Raw genomic sequence first — 17,786 nt, forward strand, 5'->3', positions numbered from 1 at the left:
GTCAAACTCCCGAGGGGACAATTTCCATATTAGCCTTTTATTATATAAGATAGTTTGATCTAGTTCAGTGATGGCGAACCTTTTGAGCTCGGCGTGTCAGCATTTTGAAAAACCCTAACTTAACTCTGATGCTGTGTCACATATAGAAATTTTTTGATATTTGCAACCATAGTAAAACAAAGACTTATATTTTTGATATTTATTTTATATATTTAAATGCCATTTAACAAAGAAAAATCAACCAAAAAAATGAGTTCACGTGTCACCTCTGACACGTGTGTCATAGGTTCGCCATCACTGATCTAGTTGGACATTTATAGCATCTTTCATATGTAATTACTTGTTCTTTTTAACTGGCAACACTCCTTAAAATGAATTAAAACTTACTTTTATTTATTAATGTAAGCATTCCTTTCTAGTATTCAAAGTGATGATTAAACCTTTGGATGTGAATGGATAGTTTTTATACATACGTATCCAGTTGTTTAGCCTTTTACTTCATTAACTCATCCCCTGCAGGAAGTATAAAATACACTTTAGAAACTTTTACGATCCAAAGGATGGATGCTTTATTTACCTCATGAAAACTCAACCCAAGGCTACTGACAGCTGCAATTCTCCCAGCCACTTCCACATAATTTTTAAAATGTGAATGCCAGGAATGGTGCTGTTGACATTAATTTCAGGACAAGGAAGAGAAGGACTAGGTGTCTCAGGAGGAGTCTGTGGGGGAATAAACAAAGATACTCGTGCAATGTTGGAGATTTCTGACGTCAGGTTGACCTTATCAACAGCTTGAACAGCAATGAAGAGATCTGTGCCATTTTCAAAAGGGATGCTTTCTGGTTTAAACACAAAGACTTCCTCAGAGTTGGCCTCCTTTGGAATGAGATTGGTAGTGTTCACTTGAACTGATTCATTAAACTTGTCTCTGAGATCAAGAATACTTGTGCTTATTCCAATGATATACTTGTAAGCTAAAAAAAAAAGACATAACTTGCAATTCTTAAATTTTAAAAGGCTGTTAGAAACTTTATATCACCACCCCATAAAGTTCCAATGGGCAAATGCAATTGATGCTTCATTTTTACAAGCAGTAGTATCTTTTTACATTCTTGTCTATGTATCTCGACAGAGTAATAAGTGTAAGCTGGGTCAGGTGTAGTCAGTCTTTTAGAGCATAGTACCTGGCCAAGACAGGAGGTTGTTTGATTATTATTTTATTATTTCTACAGGAGTTTTTGGTACCGGAGCTTCTTAAACTCTAATGTGCATACAGATTCTAGTTCAGTTGGGGGTGAAATTGTACAGTGTCTAATAAGGATTCGTGTGATGCCCAGGCTGCAGCCTTGAAAACGATGCCTTTACAGGCTTCTTCCAAAGGAGAGCTCTGCTCCATAGATATATGTGCTTTATTCTCAATCCTCTCGAGGAGTCATTACTAATCATGGGGCTTATTAAAGGGCACTTTGGCAAGATTTCAGGAAAAAACTGAAGATAGCCTTTTCCTGGTTGAAACTTCTGACACCTAAAGTAGGCCAGTTCTTCAGATTCTAAACCTCCCATTTTTAAATCTTTGTTTAAATAAATTTTTTAAATTGAGGTAACATTGGTTAATAATATTATACAAATTTCAGGTGTACAACATTATAATTCTCCACCTGTATACTCTGTTGTATGCTCGCCACCAAAAGTCTAATTTCCATTATTTATCGTATATTGGAGCCACTTTACCCATTTTGCCCTTGACCCCCCCCCCTTAATTTCAGAGAACAGTGTCCTGCCCTGTCTTCCACATGCATCACAAAACACCTGCCTGCCTCACTCCCTTCTGCACCTCTGCTGGGCTGCTAAACTGTTTCACAGGTTCCACACCGCATTCAGCTTACCTCTCCCGTAATCATAATCATCCCCAGGAGCTGTCCATGTCAGATTGATGCGATTGTCCCCTTGGAGTTTTGCCTTCAGGTCCGTGATTTGGCAAGGTGGAAAGAGATCAGGTATGGGAGCCTTTGGGACATTGGAGGCCACAAAAGAACCTCCTGAGGATGTTCTGCTGAAACACACTTGCTTGCCTTGAAGATCATTCTTATTAATTTCAGGTCTTGGTGGATTCCATTTTACTTCACCTGCATTAAAATATTCCTCAATACATGGTAAGCTGCACAAACTGGCTACACTTTCCTCTGTTTTGTTATTGGCTTACCCTCTTCCTACTTTTCCCTTCCCCTTCTTTTCTCCCACACACAAAATTCATTTTAATTATTTGGTGTAAAGATCCCAGATCAGAAAGGAAGAAGCAAAGAGAGAATCCCAGTTCTTTATCTCACAGATATTTAGTGGAATGACTTTCATAATTTATTTTCATGACATTTGTCCTGGAATTGTTTCTTTTCCCAACTTTTAGCCTATCCTGATCGTACTCTTCCACAAGCAGTATAAATACTACTGCTTTTTTAAACCTCCTCAGATTGCCTCAAGAAGTCTCTTCCACCTAAACAATACTGTGGGTTCCATTATCTTTTCTATTTATTTGGTAATTAATCACCTGGACCTTTAAGAATTGCCTTGATTATTTGTTCTGTGCATGAAATGTTCTGTGTTAGGGATTCTAAAATTTTATGCATTTGAACGACTTCTGATTTTCTCAATGAATGCATGGAAACCTAGTTCTTGTAGCAAATTCACTTTCTCATAAGCTCTACTTTTTTAGCCCTTAAAAATTACCCATTAATCTGGTCTTGGGCAAACATGAAGTAGGTACCTCGGCAGGTGAAGGGTTAGTATTGGATTCACCAGTAGAGACCATCTCTCTTGTTATTAAGGCTCATCAAGATATGGAGGGAAGAACATGGCTTCCCAATGCCAAGCCTGGTGCTATTACTACTAGTTATGTGAATCAATAACTTCTCTAGCCTCTGTTTCTCTATCTATAAAATGGGATAATTAGGAGAATGAAATGTAATAATGTAATTAAGACACTGAGCATAGGCCAGATACAGCCACTAAATCAGTTCCCTCCTGCCTTCTCCTAACACAAAAAGAAGGACACATGGGAATAAAATAAGCTAAAATTTTAGACAGAGCTTTTCAAGCAATGGTATCTTTTAAAGCATTTTTTCCTATGATCACATTTGCATGAGGAGACACTACATGTCTCAGGACTCTCCCTTTCCTAAGCATACATCCAAGTACCAAGAAGCATACATTCACCTACTATTCTTCCTGGTCTGAGCAGAAGAGAGGAAGGAAGGGAGAAGGTGGGCTTATGAAAACATTGATGTAGATAATAAGCCTTAAATTGTTATTATTTTTATTCTTTGGGAATGCCTATGTCAGTGGAAAGAGCTTCATTACAAAATGTTTTTAAATTTATTAGATATAATGAACATTTATTGAATACTTAACTGTTTACCAGCAATAGCTTATTAGGTATATAGTTCCTTGTTTATTACTTATAACCATTCTATGTGGTAGTAACCATTAATATCCCTATTTTACAACTGAGGAAAATGAAGAAAAATAATTTAAAATAATTGACTTAATAGAGGGCTGGAATTTGAACTGAGGCAGTCAACAAATACATTGAACCTAGTGTCTTCAACTGGGAGCTATTTTGCCCCCAGGGGACAGTGGGTGATGTCTGGAGACATTTCTGATTGTTATGACTATGAGGGTTGTTTTTGTTTTCTAGTGAGTAGAGGCCAGGAATGCTGCTAATTATCCGACAAAGCACAGGACCACCCCCCACAACAAACAATTATGTGGCCCAAAAGATCAATAGTGCCAAGGCTGAGAAACCCTAATTTAATCCTGCGCCATTCTCCCCGCAGGCTTAATGGTTTCCTCTTGATCGCAAGCCTTTTACTCAAGTCAGGTGTGTCATTACAGATTACTTACCATTCTCAATCCAGCCAGGTATGTACATGGCTCCATTCTGCTGGGGCATAACTCTCCGTCTGGCTGCGTACACTCCTCCCAGAGCCCGCACTTTTACACTGTATCTACCATTTGTATCATAAGCTGTAAAATATCTCGAATAGATACCATCATCCTTAGTAGCATCAGCACCTTGATAGGGAAATGAAGGAATTAATGAATATCCTAAAAGTAACTGGGTGTTTGTATATTTCCAAATCAAAGGTGAGTTAACATTTTCAAAGTAAAGAGAATCCAGCATGCTTTTCAAGAGAGTTTAGGATTTGACTACATAAAGGACGAGGTCTACTTCTTTTACATGTGTGTGTGATGTGTATGTGTGTATAGTTTCATATGTGTACACCTTATCTTCCTGAACTGTTGAATTTCTTTTTGAAATCAGAGATCATGTCGTGTGTATTACATCCAACACAGTGCAGGCTAACTACTCGATAGGTAGCTGTTGTATTGAATTGAATTGCTGTATGTTACTGAGGAGAAAAAAAATGTTATGTGATTATTTTTCAAAAATTCATAGCTTCTTCCAGGGTGGATTTAGGAAGGAAATTCATTTATAGATTTTGTCCTAAAAAGATTACTTGCATCACAGTAAGCAGCAAAGTTTTGACTAAAAAGAAATGTAGAATTTTTTCTTCTTTTCTTCCTGTTAGATTTCTTAAATAAAAAAATAATGGGCAGGATTTTCACTTTGGGAACAAGATAATATAGAGTCTGCATAGATATAGGAGTCACATCTAACTACTTGAATTTATCTCTGCTGCTTTCCGAATGTGAAAGCCTCAGTTTCTTTATTTGTAATGTAGGGATAGTGATATCTCAACAGTGTGGGGTACAGATAAAATACACACACACACACACACACACACACACACACACACACACATATATTTGATCACACAAAACCCTAATGTAAGATAGGTATTAATTTATTAATTTTTTGGAGCTTATGAATACCCTCTGGTAACTCCCTAGAATCTCTGAGCTATTGAGCTTGAGCCACCAATATGTTTGGGCTTTGCAGAAGCTAAAAGTAGGCCCTTTTTCATGTTGTCCAACATTTAGAAATACAGGAACTGGTGGGGGGAGCAGAAAGCTCTCCCAACCAGACCCTCAGTGCTGCACTCCCTGTTTCTAAGTGTCCTCAGCAGGCCATGCCCTCCTGCTGTTGCTTCTTGGAAAAGGAAGATGTGTTTTGCAATTTCTTGGGTGGTTACCTGCTCCATTGTCCAATAGTTCCAAGGTAACTGTTTTTCCATTCGCTGATTCTATCAGGGCTGTGACGCTGGCCCCCAGAATTGGCAAGGCTCCTTGGTGAACCTTTGCATAAACTACCATAGGGCTAGGGAAATTGCCTTTGTCTTTGTTCATTTTAGAGGTCACTGTAACTGGAGGCAAGGTAGCACTTGATGCGCGGGTGGTGACAGTCAAAGTCAGGGTCTGGGAGCTTGCTTGCAGACTGTAATTCCAAATGCCAACCTGACCAAAACAAATGGAGACATTTCCAGTTAGGATCTGGGTGACACAGACTTGACTTCTGTGAGGAGCCTATCTCATACGAGCATATCTAGGATGGTCTTTGCTACTCGCAGCCAAGGGAAACTTTGGTATGCTTGAGCAAACTACATGGTTCTTACTGTCAAGAAAGCCCTAATTGGGGAAAATGAAGTCTGAAAACTATTCTTATCTTTGCCTTGGTTTCTGAAGGGCAGGATCAAATGGCTGGGTTTTTGGGGTAGAAGAAACAGTTTTCATGAACCTGACTCTTTAAGGATGATGTTGCATCGTGACCACCATGTAATTTGAAGGTTCTCCTTTTAGTATCTGGAGAAAAACAACACCGCTTTCCTTTTGACTTGCTGTCATATTGAGTGATCTCCTTTGGATGGAGATTTTTTCGTGGTGCTCTCTTTCATTCAATACTGACTTTCCTTTTAGCAACTAACCACGTTTAAAAAGCTATGGTTATTCTATAAAAACGTTACCTTGTCAAATTGTGAGAAGGGGAAATGCTGAGTCCATACCTTGGCAGTGCCTGGGATTGGGAGGTAGGCCATTTTAGTGTCTGTGTCCACTACAAAGCCATCTTGTTTCTTTCCGCTGGGATCCCAGAGAAGGATCTGGGGAGGCTGTATTGTCCAGGTGATGAGAAACAAGGTGTCGTTTCCCACGGTGCTGTCCACAATCACTGTGCCATTCATCCACTGACTGGCCTGGAGAGTTACTCCTGTACTCTCAAGCTGTTCAGAAAAACAACTCTTTATTTTCTGGAGACTACAGCTCCCATCACAGGGTCTCTTCCATTCTGCCCCCCAACATTCAGTTGTTCCATTAAAAAGCCCTGAGTGCTTAAGTCCTTGGTTTGGTATTTTGCTATTATGATCTAATTCTAAATTCCCTCTCCAGCTTTAGCTTCCACAATGTTGATCCCTGCACCCAAACCAGACCACTTCCCTAAGCGACTCTGCGACTTTATCACACTCTCACTTCTCTTGGAAGTATGTGTGCTCATCTCTATTTGTCTAAGCCTTACCTATCCTTTAAATTTCACTTCAAACGTCACTTTTTCCACGGAGCTCTCTCTGATGTCCATCTCACTTACCAGCTGAGAGTAATTGCTCCCTCCTGTGAGCTCCCACAGAGGACTGTTTCTGTCAGTCCTTTGATATTCTCACATTGTGTTTTGCTTTATACCTACTGGGATACAGAGCTCATCCTACTTACTACCCTATAACTATGACTGGGACTTATTTCCACCCAGGTATGGATTGTTTGGATTGCAAATAACTAAGTGTTAAATTGAGTATTTCTGCAGTCCCTGTGAAGATAAATTAAGTCAGTTGCCAAGGTTGTCTGTTTTGGGGAGTAGAATGGAGCTGAGAAGCTGGGATTAAGATGGGGAAGGGTTAGTAAGACTTTTGTAAAAAGTGTGATTTTGAGGATTATGGCTTAGATTATTACTTATTGTCCTTAAATTGAACTCTTATTAGAAGATAGGGTGGCCTAGTCATGGAGCTAGAATTTCTAGTTCCATAGGAAGATTATGATCTTGGATCTGATTCTTATGACAAGTGGGTAAATGAATCACACTCATTTCTTCATCACTCTTCCTGTTAGGTTTCTTAAATAAAATACAAATGGGCAGAAATGGCCTGATTGTGAACTTGCCCTTTCATCAGTTTAATTACTTTTCTAAGACACGTTCCTCCCATTTCTAAACCAGGCTCTTGAGTTTCATTTTCTAAATTTGAACTAGGATAACCCAACGGAGTATAATTGCTTTCTTCTTTGACTGAATAATTGCTATATTGGTAGACCAGAAAGCCTGTTGTTTTGAACTCTTATCATTATTTGGCTTTGACATCAGGCATTCCTTTACTTTTATCCAAACTTTCACAATAAAAGTTATAATCCACACAAATATGAGTATTGATTGTTTACTCTCTCTAGTTCAAAAAAATCATGTGAGTAATTTTTGCACTATTAGAGAAGAGCATTTTAAAATGTTTGTCCAGTTTTTTTTTTAAATAGTACCATAATTTTTAAAAGAAAATTTTGTTTTCTTGAAATTTTAGAATCAGAACGGCCTGATTTTTCAGAAAAACAGAAGTTTTCGGGTTTATATCTGACTGAGAAGATGAGGCCCAGATGGATGAAGTTCATTGCCCGTGGTCATAGAGTTAATGACCGACCCTGGACAAGAATCCAGGTGTCTGGACTGATGGCGTGGGCTTTTCACAGTACAAAGCACTTTCCATCCATTACATGAAAATCTTGGCCACTATCAGAGATTTGTGGTAATGGAAAAATAGAGCAAGTAATCCCTGAACACTTTTCCTGGAAAATTTGTATTGAGATGATCTACTCTGAAGAAAATTCTGAGCCAATTATATTGCTATGGGTGCTTGTTAACAGATGTTAAAAAAGAATGCTTGGACCCATTATATTTTATGTTGCTGGTTTTTATGAGGAAGTCACTTTAGTACTATTTCCAAACAAGTAAACACTGTTGCTTTGTTTAAATGAGTAGTGTTGCATTTTAGGACTAATGTTTAATATCAGCCTGAAACATGTATTTTAATTTTAAGTCACTAGTAGAAGAAAGTAGAACTTAAAACTTTTAACCAGTAAACTCTCCATCTTGGCTAGCATTATTTATAAACATGAAAACTCGCAGAGGAAGAAGTCTGACCTGGATGGAGCGCTGGGAGACAGCTCCATTTCCTGATGAGAGGGCCCCAAAAGCGTCAATGAGGCCGTTGTTCTGAGCCTGATCTGAAGCATATGTCTGCAAACCTCCTGAGAAAAAATTACATCGTCAGAAGTTACTTGGTAGAAATCAAGTATGTGCAACATTTTTGCTCTTCTTAAGGTAACAGAATACACAAAATAAATATTCTACTGTGTAATTAAAGTATTAATAGATGAACATCAAATAAGTATTCAGATTAACTCAGAAATTGATACTAGCTTTTTAGTCCTACTAAATAATAACTCCAGCAACATCTCAGTTGTATGGCAACTTTAACTATGTGCAAAGCAACCATGAAGCTGACAAGCCCAAACTGATATTATAAAATTCATATTTTCCCCAGCTGGTGTGGCTCAGTGGTTGAGCATCGACCTATGGACCATGCACTTTCGTAGTAGAGAATCCACGAAGTCTTACTCTAAACCTATTGATTTATTCTTATTTTAGACATAATCCTAAGAAGGATGACTTTTGAGTTTTCTCCTAAATCAGAAAAGCTGTGCATGTGACAAAGGAAGAAACAACAGCTGGTGAGGAACCGTTATAGAAAAGTACAATATGTAATAAAAATGATACTATTCTACACCAAGCAGTTTTGGGCTATTTAGAATAGGTGTAACTAGGATAGTTGATGTGAAAGTACTTTTAAACTATTAATGTCATCCAGTCTAAGGAAAGTGTTTTGATAATACTGTTGATAATACAATTGGTGCTCTACCTAGATCCTTTATCTAGGTGAGTGCATCTCTTCTCAGCTGCTCTGTTAGCTGCTAATGGCATATAGCTGCCCCATTTTCCAGAGAATGGCTTTACCAAAAGGGGACACCCAAGCCCCAAGCTAGGAAATAACCTGCCCCCTCATCTCTGCCCCACCCTGACAATCCACAGCCATGGACTGATGGACACAGTGGCAAAAAGGCCAGTGCCCTTGCTTTAAAATTGGACCAAGCTTGCAATGCAGTTCCAGCTCTGAGTCTTCTGTGGAGTCAGGCTTCAGCTGGACTCCAAGTCCACTCGGATCCATACCTAGCTCCTTCCCCTGTACTACCCTACGTCTCCCCTCCCTCTCATGAGAGGTCTCCCTCTGTAAATTACATGCACCTAAATCCCTGCCTCAGTTTCTGCCTCTCGGAAACCCAACCTAAGGCAGCTAGTATTAGGAGCAAACCGCCCTGTCATTTTAGCTGCCTCAGAAGGAAACTCAGCATAATCATTGCTATCCATAATGCTGGTCCTAAGTAAAATAAATACATAAAAATAAATCGTGCCCATCCATTCCGCTAAAGAAGCCAGGGGCATATGGGATCTATTTTTACCATCTGTTGTGTTAGAAGCACAATTGATTAATGTTTTACAGAGAAGTGCTTTGTATTCCACAGTTTCAGAGTGACCTTCCATGTGGCTGAGCAGACCCTTTGCTCTCCCCCTGCTACTCCTTGTTAAAAGTCCCAACTCAGACGTCATCTTTCTGGGCCCTCTCCTTCCCTTCTTTGTGCCTCATTGTGCTTTCTATTGCCAACAGGGCACTGTGTCATGGTATAATGTAATTGGTGTCTCCCGTGGGTCTCTTGGAAGCTGCCAACTGGAAGTGAGTGGTTCCTGGCTAACCTAGTAGATTCCTTCCAGCTCTTATAAAGTTCCTGGGAAGAGAGTCCCAGGTCCTCATTAGGGTGCCATGATGGTCCCATCTTCTCCAGACTGCCCTAATCCTAGAACCAAGGCCTTACAATAAATGGGTGGAGTAGGTTATAATAGTTATTTGGGGATAAGGTAGTCACTTGGCCAGTAAATGACCCCTTTTCTCCCTCTCCCACCTTTCCCCTCTTCCCCACTTCACTGGAGCTCACAGTCCAGTGGAAGCAACAATACAGGGGGGCTCAGCAGATTGCCCCTCACCGGTCATTTTAGACAGCTCCTCCAGTTCTTTCGCTGCATCGGGCCCCAGGGCAACGGTGTGGATGATGGCTCTGCTCTGTTTCACCTCAGTAAAGCATGTGCTTATGGAGGTGTCCTCCCCATCAGTCAGTAGCACAATTTCAGCTCCATCTGTTGGGTATTTCCTCCTAATCACCTAAGGACATAATTAAGAGTGTGAGTTACCAAACTCAGGGCGGCCAAAGTGTTTGTGAAAATTGCATGTAGAGAGAACAAGGAAAGGAATTCCAGAATAACAAAAGTGTCTGGGGATGGTCAAATGTCTCTCTCTTTTGAAACGACACACTCTTAAATGGGAAACATTCATGGCACTTTTCTGTGCTCTTTTCTCGTGACGAACCTGCTGCAGTGAGAGCTTTATAAAGTGTGGCTCAGGGCAGTTCCAGAGGTGAGCAGCCCTGGGGACGCAGGAGAGAAGTTTCCTTCACATAATCTCTCCTCAAGAGCTTTCAGGGGTTCCAAGAAACCCTCAGAAACCATCCTCTTTTAATGGGGATAATATTGGGGGAATATTAGACCTAGAGTAGATTTTAGCTTGTATGATATTCACCTGTCTGACCATACCAACGTTTTATGGCTGACATTGGTTCTGATCGGTCAATACCCAGCTCACATGAGCTGTTAAAAAATTTAATGTATCCTTTGTGCCACTCAGGGTGTATCTCAAGAAACTAGAAACACCAATCAGAAAGGATATTATGCACCCCTATGTTCATAGCAGCACAATTTACCATAGCTAAGATTTGGAAACAGCTTAAGTGCTCATCAGCAGATGAGTGGATTAAAAAAACTCTGGTACGTCTATACAATGGAATACTATGCTGTAGTAAAAAAAAAAAAAAAAAGAAGGAACTCTACCATTTGCAACAGCATGGATGGAACTGGAGAGCATTATGCTAAGTGAAATAAGCCAGTCAGAGAAAGATAAATATCACATGATTTCGCTCATTTGTGGAATATAATGAACAACATAAACTGATGAACAAAAACAAATCCAGAGACAGAGAAGCATCAGTCAGACCGTCAAACCTCAGAGGGAAGGTAGGGGAGGGCAGGGGTAAGGGGGAGAGATCAACCAAAGGACTTGTATGCATGCATATAAGCCTAACAAATGGACTCTGACTCCAGGGGGGGTGAAGGCATGAGCCGGGGGGGATGGGGGGCAATGGTGGGATAAGAACACATATGTAATACCTTAATCAATAAAGGAAAAGAAATTGTAGCCATAAAAAAATTTAATGTACCCTGTGATTAAAGCAAAAGATTTTATTCCTAGTAATCCCAGTTCCTATTTGTCCTATGACACCTATATTGTAACTGCTAGACACGGACTACAGTTTGTTATGTGGTGTAGAGAGGACAAAATTGAATAAAATGATGATGGAAGGAAAATCACATAAAACAACAGTGTTATCCATTTAAGAAGAGGGAGGCATGAGTCCCACTCGTCTAAAAAGAGTGGAAGGAAGACCCAGAAGGAGGGGAAACAAGCAATCAAGCCTCCCTTCTCTGGACCAGACTCTCAGAAAGGGAATGCGTCTTAAGTAGGTTGAAAGGAAAGCTGGGAGCAGAGAAGACTTTCTCCCCGCTCTGTTTGAATTCTGAGAGGGGCAGCCACACAAGGGAAGAGAGCTGAACTGTGACTGTTGCTGTGTGAAGGAGCCCAGAGCCCAGGAGCCTATCAGCCATGGCCATGGCCGTGGGCTTGGTCTGCCTGAGCTGTAGGATCTTAGAAGCTAGAGAAAGAGCTTAATTTGGATTCCCTTGTCAACACTCCCCATCACTACTACAGGTCATGGAAAACGTGCAGACATTCCCACACACACACTATTGGGGAGATAGAAGACAGCTGACGTGAGAGTCGGCAGGCAAGAGAACAGGTCATCTTGCCTTAGAGGCTGAGGGCATGAGTGGGGGTGGGGTGGGGGGGCTATGGGGGGATAAAGACACATATGCAATACCTTAATCAATAAAGGGGGGGGGGGAAAGGTGCACAGCCTTCCTTGGGGGCTGAATGGAGGATGTAGGTATGCTCAGGGCTCTGCTCCAACAGTGAGAGCCAGGGTAGGGCTGAGTTAGCTGGGGAGGACCACTGGGCCCTGATCAAGCCAAGAGAACAAGCAAAGCACAGCGGCCACACCTCACCAGATACCACTCCCAGGAACCCAGGACAGACCTGTCCAGGGTCCTCTAGAAAGGACCAGTGGGGATCCTGAGGACAGTGTAGGATCCAAGGCCTTTACCTCATCACCCTGAAGTCGCCCACAAGCTCTTTCTGACCCTCCATTCAGATTCCATAGGGCAAGAGAAGCATTTAAACTTCAACTGTATCCCTCACACTGTCTCACCCATCCGAGTGGAAAATGCAGAACCATTCTCTCCTCATCGCCAGGCCATCTGGCATTAGTCATCTCCCTCAGGGTTTGCATAACAGGAGTTCAGTATACATCAGTGATTTCACTGTCAGTTTCCCTCCCTCATTTGCTTCTTTAATCAAAGCTTGAATGAGTGGCAGAGGCAAACGAACCCAGATGCACATAGGCATCTGGCTAAGGGTTTTCCAGCTGACTGTGTACACAATAGAAACTACTTTCAGGGAACCGGCCTTCAAGGTAGAATAAAAGGGCCAGAGGGACAGACTGCATTTGAGGGAATGTTGGAGCCATTGTCCACATGAAATTCAATGTTTCTGCTGCTGCCTGGGAATGTGGAACAGCCCCAAAGATGTGTTGTGTCCACAGCAGGCACAGGGCAGACCTGCCTGAGATGTTGCTGAGACTCTCAGCCCTTAAGCCTGCTAGCTTTGTTTCGTGGAGCTAAATAGCCTCTAAATAATACAGAATATTATATTCTGTCTTTAGTGCAATTAAGCATCAGCTGCAATCAGATGGTTCAATTCAGTTTTATTTCTTGAGAACCTCCTGCATACAAGATATTGTGCCAGCTTCCTCGGAGGTAAAAAGAGAAATCTTACTCCTAAAGTTTGCTTAAGTGAAGCACGTGATTAGAAAATAAGAGAGAGAAGAGCCTGAAGTCATAAGAGCTATTTTTTTTAAAGGTCATGGGATTCAGAAAGAGCAATTCTACACAGTTAGAAGGATCAGGAAAGATGTCAAGAAGTATGGTCCTTTGAAGAACAAGAGTGCTCTGAGGTGCACAGGAGGGAGGAGAAAGTACTCTAAGTGGGGAACTAGGCTGGCAAAGGTGCAGGAGCTTTGAAGGACAGGTGGTCTCACTTGCTTAAACATCTGGAAGAGAGTCCCTGGTACTTAAGACTTGTGAGGGAAGTAGGGATTATTTTGTGAATGCCTTAAATATTAGATGGAGAAATTTTTACTTCAATTTATTGAAAATGGTGAGATATTGATATCTAAGTAGAGGGATGGGGTGTGGTCAGATGGGACCTTTGGATATACCCCCAATACATTTATAGTTATATTTCCTAAGGCCTCCTGCTTCAATAAATAAACCATTTGCTTGTACAAAAGGAGGTCCTTCTGTGCCCAGAAGTTTGGAGTGCTAAGCTACCTCAAAATTTAACCATAACTCAGAGCTCATGTTTTTTTCTCATAGAAGATACTCTGTTGTGTCCCTGTGTACCTTCCTTCATAGAAATCATTATAGTTTATGCATATTAACTTATTTGTGTGACTATGTGGTTAATGTATCTGCCCAATAAGATTATAAGCTCTATGACAGGAGATGTGTGGTGTCTCTGTGGCCCTCATGGTATTCTTAATGCCCAACACAGTGCCTTGCTTATAGCAGGCACACATGAATATTTTGAATGCAGGCATGCATGTAGGAAAGCAGGAATGCATTGATGTAGAAAAGCACGAAAGCATGAATGAACTAGTTAACAATAGTTTTGCAGGGCTGTGTCTTTGTATCATTTGAACCACTGCTCTACCCTTCATTGTCTAATTCAACCAGATACTAGGCATGCATGGAAACACTGGAAAGGGGGGATTTCTTAACCATGAGTTATAAACATTGACAAACCACAATAGGGGAACTTGTCTCACAGTAAATGCTGATCGAAGTCCACTGCAGATGGATGTTCCTCCTGAGGCCGCTGTGGGTAACTTTCTGATGAGCGCATCCCTTTCCGCGCCACCATTTATCTGTACGAGTTCACTTTGGACTTGGGCAGCACTGTCAAACATCACCATGCCTACCCAGGACCCTTGCTCAACCGTCTGCAGCAGGAAAAGTTTGCCTGCTTGATTCATTCGTTTTAGGCGGTCACCACTCTGAATGGAGAAGCAGAAGACAGGCAGTCAGGTTGTGTTTAGGCGGGCAGACTAATAACAGAACAGGCCAGAGGGAATTTGGAAGGGGTTGTCTCAACAGAGAGTAAATGGCAGCAAGCTTACTCAAGGCATATCTTTCTATGGGAGAAATCTTCTCCTTTATATTTAGTAGTATTTTGGAGTAGAATTTTTGGGCCTTTGTAAAAATAGCCCTAAAAGGTAAAACCAGATTAGGCTTTAGAAACAGGTTTGTAAACCTGCGCACTGTCAGGGAAACATATATGTTAAGGCTAATTTAATCTAAAGCTAATTTAATTTGGAAAATGAGACACTTGATGCTGAATGTTTGTTGACTAAAGTGGCGGTGTTACCGCTGTAACATCGGACTCTCTGGGCTGGCTAGATTATACTGTATGCAAATGTGAGATCTGCATCCAGAGACTGAGACTCATTGCACGTACTTTCATGCTTCCAGACTTATCTAGGACCAAGCACACAATTCTCTGTCCGATCTGCAGCAATGAGAAGGTGGGTTTGGGTGGTGGTGTCATCATAGGAGTGGTTTTCTTAAAGTCCTCAGAGCCGCTAATCACTTCCCAGGTGCTTCTCAGGTTGCATCTTTGGTTCTGCAGGTTTGGGGCTTCTTTGTTGTGGTTTTTTTCTGTACAGAATTCGACCACCTGAAATTGTCAGTAAAATGACATAGATAACAATAAACTACTGGTTAAAATCTTTAATGATTTGATTAATTTAAAGTATGTTAATTCCTTGCCCTCCTCCCCAGTCTGCTTTGTTCACTCATAATCTTGGTCCAGTCTCCAAATCACTGCAGAGCACTGCTGGAGAAAATCACAGTCACAATTAGAATTCCTATCTCCAAACATGTGCTCAACCTTGTGGAAACCTTAGGGCTTCACAGCAATCATTTGCTTGCTTTTGGCTTCCTTCCTACTTTCTATTTTGAGCCATCACCACTATCACCAAGACACCTGCATTTCAACGTTTCTCTCGTGGTACCATCTTATCTTTCCATCCTTTCACTTCCACTCACTTCTTTCCTTCCCAATCACTTGCCAACACCTCACATTCCAACTTTTAACACCCAACATTCAGCTCTCTCCAAAATCCACTTGGGTGTTCTGCCAGCTCCTCAAACCGCACATGTTCATAATTGAACTCGTCACCTTGTCACCTTTCCTCCAACTTTGTTCCTCCTCCTCATGTATTTCCTAGCTTGATGCCACCACTATTCACCCAGTCTTCTAACTCAGGAACCTGAGCGTTTTTCTAGCTTTCCCCCACCTACAAAATACCCATTTCACTGTCTCTCCAGTTCATCATCTTTTCTCCTTTTCCAATGGACTCTCTATCATTCAAGCCCTCACGGTCCCTCATCACACTATTGCAGTCTCCTATCTGACTTTTCTTCCTTGCTCCCCTGTAGGGAGCGGCTATAGGGTCAAGCTTCGGACTGACCTGTGGCAGAGCCACATACAAGTCCCAGCTTGGAGGGCAGAGCCCTCCTAGCACAATTAAGCTTGACCTTATAGTCCTCCCTTGTTCCTAGGTAGCTAATGAGCTATGGGAGGTGCAGCAAGTGCTGCCAAAACAAGGCTTGAGTAACAAAACAGATTTGAAACTTATAAGGACATTGTAAACATGTTGACCACTCCCCTTGTTTTGCTTTGCGTGATCTGACTATAAAATAAAGCTTTGGCTTACAGTCTGTGTCACTGTTTCCTCATCCAGGCAGTGATCCACCTGGTCCCCAACTGTATTCTCTTGTCTGTTTTCTTTAATCCTTCACTGCCCCTCCTCAGGCTCATCGCTGGCTGTGCTGGACATGGTTCACTCCCCTTCCAATTGGTCCACTCCATAGCTGCCAGAGGCATCTTCCTTCTTACTCCTGTATTTAAGACCCTTTGGTGGCTCGTAATTGTGAAGTAGTCTGTGCTACATCACATAGCAAACAGCAATCTCTATAAAATGCATTTTTCCTTCACTATCCACTTCACTCTGGCTGTGCAGTCCAAGTCTTTGATTCCCCCCACGGTAGCCTTATCAGGCTGTTGTATATCTTGACTTGGCTCATGATCCCCATTTGTAAAGGAGTGCCTCTTCTTCTGTCCTCTGCATTGTGAACCTCACCTTCATGTTTCAGCCAAAAGTTCATTTTCAAAATAGTTTCTCATTTTCTACCTTCCCACCAAAGAAAAGCGAAATTTTCACTCAACCCTGTGTCCTCACAGTGCCCTATAGAAACTTTAGTAAGGCCCCTTCAACATTGTAATGCATTTACTGAGCTGTAAATCCACCTATGTCAGAAACCTGTCTTATTAAATTTTGCTTCCTCAAAACCTAGTCCAGTATGTGACACATAATAAAAGCTCAATATAAAAAAAAACTGCACATCAGTTTTTTAATCTACAAAATGGTAGTAGTTACTATGCAAGAATTACATAAGAACATATGCAATAGGGTCAATACTAACACAGCCAATAAGTGATAGTGTTTTTTTTCCTTTTATTAAGCATTTACATTGCTAGTATTTGGGGGATTAAAAAAGGAAGCATAGTATACCTAAAGTAGGTATAATTTAGGTCCTCCTCAGTTATTTTATAGTATTATCATTCAATGAAAAATCTTAAATGCCTGGGATTCTATAATTTAGAATGTAATCATTAGCTGTAAAACAATTTTCTCTTTGCATTTTTCAGATCATTTTGGTAGTGTTTCCATGTTATCATTCTATTTACTTTTGAGTAAGGGAATCTGAAAAACTTCTGCGTAAAACCCCAGGCAGAGGTTCCCAAACTTCACTGTGCATCAACTTCAACTCTAGCTTGGTTAATTTAGAACATATACTCTGGGAACCTCTGGGAAATTCCTGAGCAAGTCTGGAGGTGGACTGCGAAACCAGAGTGAAGGATGGGCCTAGGAACCATGGTGTATCATGTTGTTATTGACAAGTTACTTCACCCTCTGTTCCAGTGGTTCTCAACCTTCTGGCCCTTTAAGTACAGTTCCTTATGTTGTGACCCAACCGTAAATTATTTTCATTGCTAGTTCATAACTGTAATGTTGCTACTGTTATGAATCGTAATGTAAATATCTGATATGCAGGATGGTCTTAGGCAACCCCTGTGAAAGGGTCGTTCGACCGCCAACGGGGTCTCGACCCATAGGTTGAGAACCGCTGCTCTATTCCAAAAGGAAAACATCACTTTATGTAAGAGACTGGAAGATAAGAGGGACTCCTCACTAAAGTCAGTTAACTGAAGCACTTAATCTTTGTTTGTGCAAATTCATTGATGTATATATTTAGCATTAATAAGGATAATTTTTTCAAGTTTCTCTTATGGCCAACTTGTCATTGAAAAACCATTAAGAAATATTTGTAAGCTATTAAA

The 17,786-nt window shown here is 41.0% G+C and overlaps 1 protein-coding gene across 1 annotated transcript in view; it reads right to left on the minus strand.

Moving 5' to 3' along the window:
- Positions 1 to 556: 556 nt before the first annotated feature.
- Positions 557 to 17,786, minus strand: part of LOC102427976 (calcium-activated chloride channel regulator 1) — a 32,673-nt gene continuing 15,443 nt past the window's right edge. The window contains exons 6-14 of the mRNA XM_006093915.1: positions 14,838 to 15,056; positions 14,149 to 14,376; positions 10,085 to 10,259; positions 8,129 to 8,235; positions 5,961 to 6,176; positions 5,154 to 5,415; positions 3,901 to 4,071; positions 1,890 to 2,129; positions 557 to 977 (exon numbers count right to left, since the gene is read on the minus strand). Coding sequence (XP_006093977.1) covers positions 589 to 977; positions 1,890 to 2,129; positions 3,901 to 4,071; positions 5,154 to 5,415; positions 5,961 to 6,176; positions 8,129 to 8,235; positions 10,085 to 10,259; positions 14,149 to 14,376; positions 14,838 to 15,056 — 2,007 coding nt within the window. The 3' untranslated portion in view covers positions 557 to 588. The remainder of the gene's footprint in view (positions 978 to 1,889; positions 2,130 to 3,900; positions 4,072 to 5,153; positions 5,416 to 5,960; positions 6,177 to 8,128; positions 8,236 to 10,084; positions 10,260 to 14,148; positions 14,377 to 14,837; positions 15,057 to 17,786) is intronic.

This window comes from Myotis lucifugus, unplaced genomic scaffold (genome assembly GCF_000147115.1).
Source record: "Myotis lucifugus unplaced genomic scaffold, Myoluc2.0 scaffold_126, whole genome shotgun sequence".
Lineage (NCBI taxonomy): Eukaryota > Metazoa > Chordata > Mammalia > Chiroptera > Vespertilionidae > Myotis > Myotis lucifugus.